A 15,214-nucleotide genomic window follows, 5' to 3' on the forward strand; every position below is an offset into this window, starting at 1 on the left:
CTCACCTATGACTTGCTGCTTGGCAGCCTACCTCAGGGTCTTGGGGCTGTTAGGAGATGGTAGACTGTGTCTGGCTCTGGGCCCAAAATGGCGGCCGTGTGGTGTCTTGGTGTGAGGGGGGCACCAGACTGCTCCCCCTTCGTTTAGGGCGTTATGTGCCTCACCTTGGGGGGTCCTCTGATGTGCGGGATCCCCTCCGGTATGTCTGCGCTGTGTGCTGGGTCCCGGGAGAACAGTGAGAAGCGGCCGCCTCTACCAAGATGGCGGCCGGGCGAGTCAGATCCGCGCGGCCTCCTGCCGTCAGTCAGCGCCTCCGGTGTCTTGGGAGGCAGCTGACGATGCGATGCCCACGTCCGTGTCCCGCCAGCAGTCCACGGGCAGTGTGGGCGCGAGCGCCCGGTGGTATGTGGCGCGCTCCGCCGGAATCAAGATGGCGGCGGATCCCCTCGGCGGCACCTGTTCGTGCCTGGATTCCGGGGAAAACGGTGGTGGGGAGCTGGAAACGGCGTCGCTTCGCCCACCGCTATCTCCTACACCCCAGGTGAGTGTGGGGTGTGTGTCTCTGCTCGCCTGCGGGTCGGGGCCGGTCTTGTGGCACTGGAGACTGGAGAGCTCTTTAAAAGTGTGACCGAGTCCTAGGTCCACCTCCCGGCAGATCATCTCTTTACTGTTTCTTATGACGGATTATAGATTTGTCAGACAGTCTGATATGATCATCTGAGGGGGGTAACTTGTGCTTAATCTTAATTTGACTGTTGACAGAATTAAAGGGGGAGAAGGAAATATTTATCCTTCATTTTTGCCTGACTTTTTAAGTAACTGTTTGTACATGGTTTTTGTGTTGTTTGTTTGCCTCAATGATCTTAATTACTATTATTAAAAGTTATGTTTTAATATTTACAATATTATCTGAAGGAGTGCCCCAACAAAAATGTCTTTCTTCAGTGCCTCCAGCACTAACTCTTACTGATAGATATAGTTAATCTGGGAGCATGGCCAACCCCATAAATAATAAATGACATTGATTATGAGTCCTTATGCATTTATATGTTGGTCTTTTATATTCTCATTTGATATACCCAGTCTGTGCGGTTCCATTCCCTTTTTTGGGCACTTGTCAGAACCCATAAGTGTGTTCATATTGATATGACCCAGTAAGGGTAGCACATAAGCACTATGAAGGACCCTGTAACCCAGAAACCCAGTGAGTGAGTGGTTTGGCATAAATCTAAAGATGGGTATACTTTAGGGAGCGACATCTCCGAGGGGTCCTTTCACACATACCATACGTCGCGGGTGATACCAGCCAAGCCAACCCGGCTCGGATGCGATCCAACATTCGTTTCTGCAGCCGGTGGAACTCACATGATCCGGTGCGATGCATACTGAACCACGCATCACATCGGACCTGCTGTCAATCCCATGCGATTTGGATGCCTTAAAAAGACATGTAGATTATATTGCTCATAAGTATGCCACAAATTAGAACTCTCTATAAACAGCATTAACATATAGAAAGTTTTTTCCAGATTTATGTCTATAATCAGATAGGCAATAGGATTGGATTGAGTCTTTTAAAGAGGACAAGTGGGAAAACTGCCCAATGGCAACATACCTTTTAGCTATCATTTATCTAGTACATTCCTTAAATGATAGGTAGGATTTGATTGGATGCCAACTTCTCAACATCATCATTAGATGTGATACATCTCTCCCAAAAGAAAAGGGTGTGGCATATCAGGTCAGCAGCAAATGTTGACACCTGAACACGTGGACGCCCAACAAGCATAACTCTTCGCTCGCCATGCTTCGGGCCCAATAAGAGTGCACGTGGATGGAAAAGTGTGAAAAAGTTATTTAAAAAAAAAATCCCCAAAATATGTATCTTGATGTGTCAACCATAGCTATAGGCATGTTGGCCATATGTGTCCACCAGCTCGGCGGGTATGTGTTCCCCACATGTAATGTCTTAATGTAATGTATGTAACGCCTTCACCCCCCCTTCATCCCTGCTTGATGCTGCACTGTAAATCCACAAAAAATTCCTAGTGTGCGCAAGCATACATGGCCAATAAAGTTGATTCTATTCTATTCTTCTATTGGCTGTTTCCCTACTAATCCGAATACCAAAATAAAAATAGATAATTTTCCATATACTGGATCCATAATGGCAAAAATGTTCCGGTGTTTTGTACTTTTCCCGGAATAGCTGCGACATTTATTTAGTGCACTATAAACATTACAAAGGAGAGTGAACTGGATAATCTGGTTTCTGCATATTGGCTCATTAGAATACACAGGGCCATAGTGATAAATTCAAGGCACAGGGATAGAAAACGCTAGGTGTTCTCTAAAATTACGTAAAACAATGAAAGATTTTAATGTATATGTATGTATGAACTAATTCATGTTCGTACACGTATCGGCGTCAAAGGGGGGGGGGAGGGGTTGGGGAGAGAGATGACAGGCTGCTGCCGCAGCACAGCCTTTCTCCCCAGCTCAGCACACCCAGCTCAGTGCCGTGTGCTGAGCTGCGGAGACAGACAGCTGCAGCCTGTCCTCTCTCTCCCTCTGTGTGCACAAAGATGATCCCACCCATCACCCCGCACAAATGACATTAATTTTTTATTATTATTTTTCTTTATCATGGGGATGTGACCACGCCCACTCACAGAGGCCAGTCCACCACACAGTGACCACACCCCCATACATTTTACCGGAGCCAGAGCATTTGTGACAATACCGTTTTCTCTATGTGTATGATTGCAGCTGAAGGCAGATGCACACCTCCAAAAAATGTCCATGACATGCCTATGTTTTTGCAGCCACTCCCTGGTACCTCCCACAAGAGGTCCCTGTCGTACAGGGCTGGATTATCCCTTTAAGCGCCAGCATCTCTGTGAGAGATGTTCAAAATTCAAATTAAAAAATGTTGTGCAAAAAATATACTTTATTGTCTATATAAACATTACACAGTAGGTCATTATCTATATAAATAAAAATGTAAATGTTCGTTTGTTCAAAATCTTAAATCTCCAAAAGTTCTTCACCGATTGCTTTGAAATTTGGTGCATTCATATACGCGCATGTTTTTCTATACATACTATTATATAAATGATGAAATTGCAAAGTATCAGGCTGGAAGATACATAAGCAGCAACAAAGTTGTATGGCAAATTCTTTAATTTCCCATACATGAACAAAGTCCAGCTGTTGTTCACTTAGCAGTACATCTAGAAAATGGACAACGCGTTTATTTCACAGCTGTAAATGTGCAACAAGCACATTGCCGGATACTGCACACATAAGCACATCGCTGGCTAACACACACATAATTATCGCACTGGCTGTCGGGCATGGCTCCGCCTCCTCCCTGCACCCAAAAGGAGATGTAGGGGCTAGGGAGGAGGAGGCCACTGGTCCGGCCAGCACAGCAATCCTAGAAAAAGTTGATTGGTGGATTAAATAGTCTCCCAACCAATCAAAATGACTGTAGGTTGTGTTCAGGTCCTAAACGCAGAGTCCTATCATCACAAAGGACAGTTTTTACTGCAAGAGCTGTCTTTGGTGACCTTCTTCAAGAATATAGTGTTCATAAATGACAATATGCATGCAGTGAGGGGCAGGATGCATCCTATGCAAAACATACCTCCCAACAGTCCCTTTTTTTGCGGGACTGTCCCGTTTTTTTGGGACAGTCCCATGTCCTGCCCGCGGCCGGCAGTGTCCCATGGCGGGGGGGGGGGGGGGGGGGGCAGCTGTGAATCCCCCCAGCTTCAAGGGAATAGACACTGTGCGCATACACACAGCATCTATTCAGCGGGGCAGAGGATGGAGACGGGGCGTGGCCCGAAGGTGGCCTAATTTGCATATACCACACCCTCATTTACACAGGCCACACCCTAATTTCATAGGCCAATCTCCCTTTTCCGGGTGCTTTCGAGTGTCCCTCTTTAACTAATGCAGAAGTTAGGAGGTATGTGCATAATGCAATGTTTGCTGCATCCTGCCCCTTATGCTTCTAACTAGTTAAATGCAATATTTTACAGAAGACAATTATAATATACCTAGTAAGTGCGCTCGAAGCAAAAGCTAGATGTAGTTTCACTTGCTGCCAACAGATGGCAGTGTTTCTGTGACACGTGGACACTGGACATACTGTATATATAGATTATATAATGTATGTACTGTACTTACACTTAGATGGATTCCAGTTTATCACAATTCTACAGCTGTGCCACTAGAACGAGGTTTGCTTGTAGCTGTGTAGATGACCGATATGACCATATAAACTAAAGTATGTCAGTGACTTATGTAATTATTAGCACTCCCAGTTCCATGTTTGGTTGCTATAGAAATCAATCATGCAGCAATTGTACCCTCCTTTGTATATTCACTTGGCAGCTGATTACATCTACCTGTTGTTTATTTAGCAGTCCTATGTTTAATACGTTTTCTCAAGACTGAACTGAGTTCAATCTTATTCAACTTTATTGATTTTCAGATTAACAGAAAAGCAAACTAATGGCCTGATTCAGTAAGGCTTGCTAAGCAGCATACATTCGCTGGCTAGCAAGCCCATAAATGCCTGCAGCCCCACCCCCTGCTCGAGCAGGCATCAGCCCGCCTGCATTCCCAGGGATGCCGATAAAATGCTTGGCATTCTCCTGCTCTGAGCCGGTCTGGTACCTGTCATTTTACAAACCTAGCCTGTAACATGACAGGTAGGATCTGATTGGCTGGTTGTTTATCACTCTCCATTTTATAAATTTTAACGCTTGATACATTTGGCCCTTTGCCTTTTATCTTGGACTCTTCAATCATATCAATTATATACAGTAGCAAATGAATTATGCACCCAACCAGGCCTACTAGCACCCGGTGTCATAATGTTTGGAGCTCGCCCCCACAACATATTTGTGATTGAGGTGTTATCTGCGCACAACGCCAGGAAAAGTGGGAATGACCTCAAACTAAAGGCATGGTCGTGCAACAAGGAAAGGGAATGCTGTATCCGTATGATGGCGAGAGGGAGATGCCTTGGAGAATCACAGGGTGACAAGAGAGAGGCTCATGTGTAAGAGGTAAGGTAGAGGGTGGGAAAGAGGGTTGCCCATTACACATTACGCCCACACAGTAGTACCCTTTACACATTACACCCACACAGTAGTAGTCCTCTTTACTCATTATACCTACATAGTAGATGTGCCCCCTTTACTTATTACACCCACACAGTAGTCATTCCCCTTGCACATTGCACCCTCACAGCAGTAGTGTTCCTTACACGTTACACCCACACAGTAGTAGTGCCCTTACTCATTACACCCTCACAGCAGTAGTGTTCCTTACTCATTACACCCACACAGTAGTAGTGCCCTTACTCATTACACCCACACAGTAGTAGCACCCCTTACACATTACACCCAAACAGTAGTAGTGCCCCTTACACATTACACCCACAAAGTAGAAGTACTCCTTACACATTACACTCCCACTATAGTAGAGCACATTACACCCAAACAGTAGTAGTCCCCTTTACTCATTATACCTACACAGTAGAAGTGTCCCTTACACATTACACCCACACCGTAGCAGTGATCTGTGCTCCTTAGACCCATACAGTAGAAGTGCTCCTTACTCATTATATACAAACAGTAGAAGTACTCCTTACACATTACACCCCCACAGTAGTAGTACAACTTACACATTACACCCCCACAGTAGCAGTGTCCCACACATTACACCCACATAGCAGTAGTAGTGCCCTTTACACAGGCCACTCACATAGTAGTAGTAACCCTTAGACATTATACCCACACAGTAGTTGTGCCCCTTATACAGTACATTATACACAGTAGTAGTGCCCTAAACACATTGTGCCCTCACTGTAGTAGTTGTAGCACAAAAAAGAAAAACATAGAAACGGACCAACCTTGGGGGGTTGGACCTGGGGGCGCTTAATGGGAGTGGTTTCTCAGCAGCTGCTTTAGACAGGTTAGTTAGTCCTATATAGGTACAAACAAGAAAAAGGGGGATGATGAGGCGCTAATGGATTTAAAAAAAATTCTATATAAAGAATTGGATCATCTTTACACAATACACTTAATACACACTGAATAAAATCATACATACAAGGCCATAAAAAAAAAAATAGACTTTAAAAACGGGTGTGGTATAGGGGTTATCCCGACGTCGGGATCCCGACTGGCCGGACCCAGACAGCATGGTGAGTGCAACTAAGCCCCTTGTGGGCTCGCTGCGCTCGCCACGCTGCGGGAATGGTGGCTTGCTGTGCTCGCCACCTATTCTATTCTCCCTCTATGGGGGTCGTGGAACCCCACGATGGAAAATAGCAGGTGGCCATCGGGAACCCGGGTGTCTGCGTCGGGTAAATGCCTGTCGGGACCCCCACTGTCGGGACTGCGTCCGGAACCCTTAAAAACAATGCAATGATAGATGAGTCATTGCACCTAGGGTTGACATGCTTAAAAATCAGCATTGTACTGTGTTATATAAAAAATAGGTATGAGCACTGATTGCTTAATTATTCCTCACTACAGCTGTTCAGAAAGGGGGTTACCACTAACCCCCTTTAAGTTTTAGAGCAGAAAAGAATCCAAGTTTGAACCTAGCACGGCGCCCACGATGTCCATCGCGGTCATCGAGTGTAAAATGCCCGCGATTTCCCATAGGGATCAATGTTAAATTTTTCAATGGACGCGATTTTTCAGTTCAATGCCTCAATGCCCGCGATTTTGCCATAGGAAACAATGTTAAATGGGCCACAGAGCCCAAATAGGCACCGAGCACTGAAATGTCCCCCACAATTGTTAACTACACCCCACGATCCACGTGAACCCGAAGCGTGGCGAGCGCAGCGAGCCCGCGAGGGGCGGCGGTACGCGTCCTCCGACCTTTTCATACCCCCACTATCCACGTCGGCGTGGAGTTGAGAATAGAATAGTGTGGCGAGCGCAGCGAGCCACCGAGCCCGAAGCGTGGCGAGCGCAGCGGATACCTTCACAGGTAAACGCGGCCCTTCGCGGGCTTCACAGGTATCCGCGTCCGCTCGCCACGCTTCGGGCTCGGTGGCTCGCTGCGCTCGCCACACTATTCTATTCTCAACTCCACGCCGACGTGGATAGTGGGGGTATGAAAAGGTCGGAGGACGCGTACCGCCGCCCCTCGCGGGCTCGCTGCGCTCGCCACGCTTCGGGTTCGCGTTGATCGTGGGGTGTCGTTAACAATTGTGGGGGACATTTCACTGCTAAGGGTGCCTATTTGGGCTCTGTGGCCCATTTAACATTGTTTCCTATGGCAAAATCGCGGGCATTGAGGCATTGAACTGAAAAATCGCGTCCATTGAAAAATTTAACATCCCTATGGGAAATCGCGATGGGCGCCGTGCTAGGTAAAGAGTACCGAACAGTGCTGTGTGGAATAATATAAAAGTTTATTAAAATAGTATTATTGCAAAGCCGGCAACAAAGACAATACTTCCTGGTTAATAAGCATAGTGTATGCATGCATGCCTTTCCATTTAAATATTTAGCAGTACTTGCTTAACCGGTTAGTAGTTTTAGTTTGCAAATAAACAGTACCCACCTATGTGCACATAGAAATGGATTTTATACGTAGATGTTTACTCAAGTATGTGGTGAGGGTTCCGGTTCCAGGCTTCCAGCGTGCTGCCCCGACCGCTGGTTCAGTCCACAATATGCAGTCTTTACCGGGAGTTTAACAACTGGATCTTGGATTAAGATGTCGCCGAGCACAATCCCCTTAAGTCCTTCCTCTACGTTGTATGTACATACACCTCCTGAGGAAGCTGCTGATCGCATACAAGGTGGTGAAATGCGTAGAGGAAGGACTTAAGGGGATTGCATGCATACACTATGATTATTAACCAGGAAGTTTGGGAATAATTCTTAAAAGTTGTTTGTCTTGTCTTTGTTGCCGGCTTTGTAATAATACTATTTTAATAAACTTTTACATAATTCCACACAGCGCTGTTCAAACTTTGTTTCTTATGTACTGTATTACAGCTGCGGTGTGAAAGGGGTATGACTGATATATGCTTGTTTATTTTCCTCCACTACACGGATCACTACAACTGAATCCTACACCTTATAATGTGCTGCTGCTGTATGGGACCATAAGTTTTTTCTTCTCTATATTACTGTATGTTTAGGAGAAATGACCATTCAGGGCAGTGCAGGGGACTGATATCACACCAAACTAATTATGGCCCAGCCCCCTACTATACAATGCCACAATTATGGTGATTACAGGGCCACAATGACATGATTCAGTGCAAATGACATCATCAAGCCACCTGGACTTCCCACTTCATTGATGGCAGTGAGCAGCTACAGGTGGACTCAGGTAGACTTGCCTACTTTTCCAGGGCATCTGAGAGAGCACCTAAGATTCTTGATTCTCCTACGCTTTGCAGGAGAGTAGGCAAGTATACGTAAAATGTGTTCACTAGTCTATATTATTTTTTGACATGTATTGATATAGTTAAATGTCACAGGATATCACTTAAGTGAGTGTTATTGTGCTTGACTCATCGGCAGGATTAACATCATGGGCCGGATGTAATGCCACCTGAGTTTGGGGCAGAACTGGATGCCGGCCAACCATGGACTTTTATTTAAAGGGGTTATCACTTACATGGCAAAACCATGCCTTGTACATAACTGCTCCATCCCGCACGACCGCCGAACTCTGCGGGATTACATAAGGCCCCATATGTCTGGGAGTTACTGCCCATGACTAATTTGTCTAATTATCATCACTTGTCTGAGTAAATATTATTCACCATACTTAAAGACCAGCATGTCTAATCAACAGTAGCATGTTGCTTCCTTAGCTCTGTAAAAAAAAGAAAAGTCTGTATATTCCCCAATCCTGTCACTTTGTTATTGGAGCATCACAGTTCTGTACTGTTATACAAAGGAGAGACCAATACCATCCTATATTGAAGTTTTTCTTCATTCACCTGTATAAGTTATCTTTTGTAACTTAAGACTGAACAGGCGGTGCTGAAAACTGGGTGCTCCCCCTTTGGACACACAAAATCATAGATAAAAAGGAGTGATACTTCCCTTTAATAACGTATTGATGTTTTCTGTATGGCATTTCTGCTTCCCAGATATGATATACTGCATGCAATCCTGCCACTGGGAGTCTGTTGGCTTCCTGGTGGGCTGTTGTCAGTATATTGAATGTGAGGGAGGCATGCAATACATAAGTTTACATTGTAAATCCTTATAACCTGGCCCATCTTTAGGGTTTTTCACATTGTAAGCAACAAACGATATCCATTCACAAAGTCACCATTTATAGTGGTCAAATGTTAACATGGTTAATATGGTGACATTACGGCAGCTGGAAAATGTCAACATATGACATTAGTATTAGGGCTATCTGTCAACATTGTGAACATGTTAACAGGTACTCTGTCGATATACCGTACTTGCAAATACTGCATGTAGCCGACATACTGTACTTTATGACATTAAAACCACAGAATTTACATGTATCCCACCCAAAAAATAATGTAACCAAGCAAACCACAAAATTGTATGAAAATGGTTTCCTCCTCGATCAGGACAACACACCAGCCCACACAGCTCTCTGTCTCTGTGAAACAGTTTTTTGCCCGAGATACAGATTGCAGTGCTAGATCACATCCATACTCACCAGATCTAGCAGTGTGTGACAACTTTCTTATCCCTAAAGTCGAATCTGTACTACAGGGAACCCGTTTTGCATCAGTAACTGAGGTATAGAAGATGGAGGTGTCGACAGAAGCGGGACAAGAGATCTACAGCAAAAAGGTCGACAACCATTAGGTCGACAAGCAAAAAGGTCGACATGCTAAAAATCAACATACAAAAAGGTCTACATTTAAAAAGGTCGACACAAACATTAGGTCGACCGTGTCTAGGTCGACAGTCAAAAGGTCGACATGGGGTTTTTCACTGTTTTTTACCCCGAATGTCGACACAGTTGACATGGACACAGTTTGAAGTGAACCGCATCGCTCGGCACAATAGTTTATTCTCCCACCACGCATGTCAACCCTTTGACTGTCGACCTAGACACTGTTGCTTGTGTGGACCTTTTTGGAATGTCAACCTCTTTGCTTGTCGACCTTCTTGCTTGTTGACCTAATGGTGTCGACTTAATGATTGTCGACCTTTTGCTGTAGACCCATTGTCCGGATCCCGTGTCGACACAGTTGAAATATAATGGATTTGAGCAATCAATACATGTTACAAAACCAAACATTTAACCATAAACCTGTTAATTTGCTGATTATTTAAAGTTCTTAACAAGGTTTGGGTTGAGCCAACACCTTAGAATGTCTTCAACAGAGTGAAGTACTGATTACAGTACTTGTAGTTGCCAGCACAGGACAATAGTGCAGGGACTTATGGAAAAGAGTAAATATTAGACAGTGAAACATGTTAGTAGTAGGTATAGTCCCAGGAAAAATCAAACACAAAAAGTGACAGGTTTATGACTATTCATGAATTAAAAGGGTCAAGGGTCACAGATGGTCCTGTTTTGGTTTTACAAACTGGCCCAACAAGGCTGATTGTTGTTAAATCTGTTGCAAGCAATGACACTGTCAGAAAATAGCAAAATGTGAAATGTTCACATGTTTGAAATGGTTGTGCAATACTGTATGTCCAATAATTTAAAATGAATCATGTATATAAGCCCAGCTATGTTGAAAAGGTTATGATGTGCGGCTGACTTGTGCATGTATCCATTTTAAGATCAAAATTTATATCTCATAATATGCATTGCATTTTTGTAACGTATAAATGCTGCATACCGGGTGCAATATTATGTTTTATGGCCGTAATAAGCTTCAAAATAATTCATACAGCTATATAGCCATATTTAATATCCAATTGTTCAGAATGATATGAACTGGATCATTTATGAAAAACATTGTGTATACAACAACACTGTAAATAGTTATTATAAGTCAAAGAATAACAAGTGTATTTTTCTCCCAATCATCCATAAAGATATTAGCATAATAGGGTGCAAATTTTGTACCCACAGCCGGCCCTTGTTTTTGGACATAGTGTCCACCATTGGACTCAAAATGGTTGTGAGTTAAAATGAACCTAATGCCCTCTATGTGGAAAGATTTTTCTTTTTCAGTTACCCCATTGTACTCTTCAAGAACCTCTTCTAATCCTTTGATATGGGGTATAGACGTATATAATGCCTGTACAGCCACTGCGGCCCATTTATACGTAGGATGCCAAATTACGTTTTGTATTTCCTTTAAAATTTATGTAGAATCTCTTAAGTATGATTTTTGCTGTTTTACATATGGTTGTAATTTGAGATCTAAATAGTGGGATAAATTAAATGTTAAAGACTCCATGCCCGCCACTATAGGTCTTCCTGGGGGGGTGGCCTCTATACTTATGGACCTTGGGTATATGATAGATTGGGACTTTGGGTTTACTTACAAATAGATATTCATATTCTTTGTTGCAGATAACACCATCTGTTTTTGCTTTGTTCAATATAACAAATAGCTCATCCTTGTAAATCTCAAGAGGGTTATTCGCCAATTTTTCATATGTGTCTAAATCCTCAATCATTCTATATGCTTCCGAAATGTAAGCTGAGCGGCCTTGGACGACTACTGAGTCCTGTATTTGATCTCTCTCCTTTCTTCTTTTTTGGGGAATTTTCCACCCCCTCTATTTCCCCTTCTCCTAAGGACCTTTTTATTCCTATGGGGGATTCTAGTCTCGTATGTGTAGTTTCCTGTATATGCTGAAAAATTCCTCTCCTTTTCTCTCCTAAAAAATGAGTATTATTTAGTGGAGACGGTGATCTGAAAACATCATATCGGTTAGATGTTTCTCGGAAGTATCTATCCCTTGGCGGAGAATAGCGTATTTTCTCAGATTTCCATGATAGGGGGATCTATATGATCTAATTCTATTTCATCCTTGATAGGAATCTCTCTGTCTTGGGTAGCTATGATCTTTTACACTATAGTGTCATTCATCTTGCTCATCTTTATACTGGACTTGGGGTCTAGGTAATGGGTTAAAGTTGTTGTTATTAGAATTATTGGATTGAGGCCAATCACCGACTTTACCATTATCATAATCTTGCTTGTCCCTATAGAATTATTTCTGTTTTCTATAGATTATTTCCGTCTCTAATGAGTCAAGTTTTCCTTGTAGATCAATCACATCTTTTTTTAAATCATCATCCTCTTCAAATTTAGTCATAACTGATTCCAGTTTTTAAGATCATCTTCTAATTTGTTTAATTCCTTTTTCCTTTCATTGGTTATTAAGGCTGTCAATTTCATTGAACAAGCATTCAAAGTTTTGTTGCAATTGTCTAGGAATTCATCATTTTCCTGACCCATAGTAGGTTTTTAAGAATTCGTAGGCCCTGAAGCGATTCTTCAGACTATTCTCCACAAAATAAAAGAATACAGTATGATTAACCAGGACAAGTCTCAGGATTTAAACCTGGGCCCGCAGACACATCACCATTGGGAAGCAGGCAGTCACATATGATGGACCTCGACTGTAATAAAGTATCTTGGATTCTATAAACGCATACATGACCTATACAGACTTAATATCAATACAACGCTAAAATCTGCCCTGGAGGAACTAGACAAATGGAGACATCTCATGCTCTCCTATCTAAGACATATCCAACTTTTAAAAAGGATAACATTTCCGAAACTTAACAATCTTCCGCAATTTCATCTGGCAAAATAAGCGACCACAGAAAGTCATACATGTTCTTAGATATGTGCCCCATGTGCAATTCCTCTTTTCTGCCTGGGGTGTCACTGATTTTGTGATTCTAGCACAGCCTGATCTGTATTTCAGCAGAAAGCTACAGACCAAACTGTGCTAGAACCACCAAAGCAGATTGACACCCCAGGCAGTAAAGAAGAACTGCATGGAAATTGAAAGGTGCAGGGTTTTAGAACGAACAGTGTGTATATACTTATTTTGGAAAGGAAAAATAGCTGCCACGCAGACTGAATTAATGCCAGCAAACATTCGCTTGGAAAGGAGAAATGTTTATTGTGTGAAATGAGAATTGCGTAGTGTTACACACACCTATCGTTAAGAAATAGCGACTCTAACTACATGCTTTGCCAAGTGCCTGGTCAAATAGTGTTTCAACACAAAACATTTCCCACATTCTGGACATTCAAATGGTTTATTACCTATATGAAGTTTTCGATGTGTAATGAGACCTGACCGGTCAGTAAAACATTTCCCACACTCAGAACATGCAAATGGCTTTTCTCCTGTGTGAATCCTTTGGTGGGCAACAATCCCTGACCGGCCCCTAAAACACTTCCCACACTCAGTACATGAAAATGGCTTTTCGCCGGTGTGGATTCTCAGATGCGCTACAAGACTGGTCTTACAATTGAAACTCTTCCCACACTCTGTACACGCAAATGGCTTCTCCCCAGTGTGAATCCTCTCGTGCCTGACAAGGTGTGACCGGCTAGGAAAACATTTCCCACACCCAGTACAGGTGTAAGGCTGCACTCCGGTGTGAACCCTCTTATGTACGGAAAAACAAGAGCGGTCGGAAAAACATTTCCCACAGTCAGGACAGGAAAATGGCTTCGCCCCCGTGTGAATTCTCTGGTGGGTTGCAAGATTTGCATTACTTGCAAAACTTTTCCCACATTCCACACACCCAAAGGATTTTTCCTGAGTGTGAGTCTTCTGATGTGTGGCCAAAATAGAGTTGCTCATAAAACTTTTCCCACATTCGGAACAAGGAAATGGAGTCTCCCCTGTATGAAATCTCTGATGTGCGATGAGATGTGATCTGGTAGGAAAACGTTTCCCACAGTCAGAGCATAAAAATGGCCTCTCACGTGTGTGAACCCGATTGTGAGTATAAAGTCCGGAACGGTCGGAAAAACATTTCCCACACTCGGGACACGCAAATGGTTTTTCCCCTGTGTGAATCCTTTCATGCGAGATGACATTTGAGCGATTGGCGAACGTCTTCCCGCAGACGGAACAGGCGAACGGCTTCTCGCCAGTGTGAGTTCTTTGGTGAGCAGTAAGTTCTGACTTCCGGATAAAACATTTGCCGCATTCGTTGCATGGGAATGGTTTTTCACCTGTGTGAATTCTCAGGTGCACGTTAAAGTGAGTTATGTGGTTATAAGATTTCCCACAGTAGGAACAAAAAAACTGTTTTAACGTTTTCTGGTGGTCCGCAAGAGCAGATTCCTCCCCGAGTTGTGACAGACATAGTGAAGAACCCATTTTTTTCCCTTTGCGTATTGCCCTGTGTAAAACTAGAGCTTCCTCGCTCACAAAATGCTTCTGGTCCTCTGGACAGTTTCCCAGCATCTCTGTGGCAGCAGTAACACGGCCAGCTGTGTCTCCTTGCTCCCTTGACTGGTCATTGCTGTGGCTGACAGAAGGCATGTAGTGGGAGGGGCTATAATCTGGAACCGTGACTGTCACTATGTCTTTAGGAATTTCTTCTACAGAGGTCATGGCTTCCTCTTTAACCTGAACGGACTTGCACTTAATGTGTGAAGGTTGGGCAAGACTATATCCCACGTCTTGCTCCTCCTTCACACACACAGAGGTTGCTGTAAAACGAGAATTTCCCTTCTCCTGTAAAAATGAATCCTCCTTAACGTCAGAAAACACACCAACATGTTTACTCCCAAAGTCTTCCTCGCAAGATTTGGCCTCTGATTTAATAGGACTAGGCTTACATTCTGACTGTGCATGTTCCATGAGTGTGGAATCACTGGTTGGGGCGGTCAATGGTTCTCCAAGAGATGCAGATTCACTGGTCACAGAATGTATGGGTTGTCCTATCCTGTTCCAAGGCTTATTGTTCCCGCAGCCTTCTCCATCATGGCTGCTGTCACTGACCTCTGTGTATTCACTACATGAATCTGGTGCAGGAAGAGTGGTGTGAAGACAGTCGGGTGTCTCACTGTCCATAGGTTCACCTACATAAAAATAAAAAAAAGTGTTAATGAAGTTTGTAAAGAAAAGAAAAGGAAAAAAAAAGGAGTGAACACCAAGTACTAAAAAACATAAAAGTGTAAGAAACGCCTTTCAGAAAAGGTGTCTATCAGAGTGAATGAAAAAAAAAACAGTGCCATAACTATGTCTCCCCCCACCCCCTC

General features: G+C 43.5%; 1 protein-coding gene and 1 long non-coding RNA gene across 4 annotated transcripts in view; one reads left to right on the forward strand and one right to left on the reverse strand.

Annotated features, from left to right (window-relative positions):
• Positions 1-15,214, reverse strand: part of LOC146007569 (uncharacterized) — a 56,969-nt gene that overhangs the window by 40,255 nt on the left and 1,500 nt on the right. For all 3 annotated transcript variants that reach the window (XM_083146032.1, XM_083146029.1, XM_083146031.1), the window contains exon 2: positions 13,256-15,034. In XM_083146032.1, coding sequence (XP_083002158.1) covers positions 13,256-15,026 — 1,771 coding nt within the window. In that variant the 5' untranslated portion in view covers positions 15,027-15,034. The remainder of the gene's footprint in view (positions 1-13,255; positions 15,035-15,214) is intronic.
• The window catches only part of LOC146007572 (uncharacterized), a 71,385-nt gene that overhangs the window by 19,562 nt on the left and 36,609 nt on the right, over positions 1-15,214 (forward strand). The window lies entirely within an intron of this gene.

Source organism: Crinia signifera, chromosome 6 (genome assembly GCF_055691185.1).
Source record: "Crinia signifera chromosome 6, ASM5569118v1, whole genome shotgun sequence".
Taxonomy (NCBI): Eukaryota; Metazoa; Chordata; class Amphibia; order Anura; family Myobatrachidae; genus Crinia; species Crinia signifera.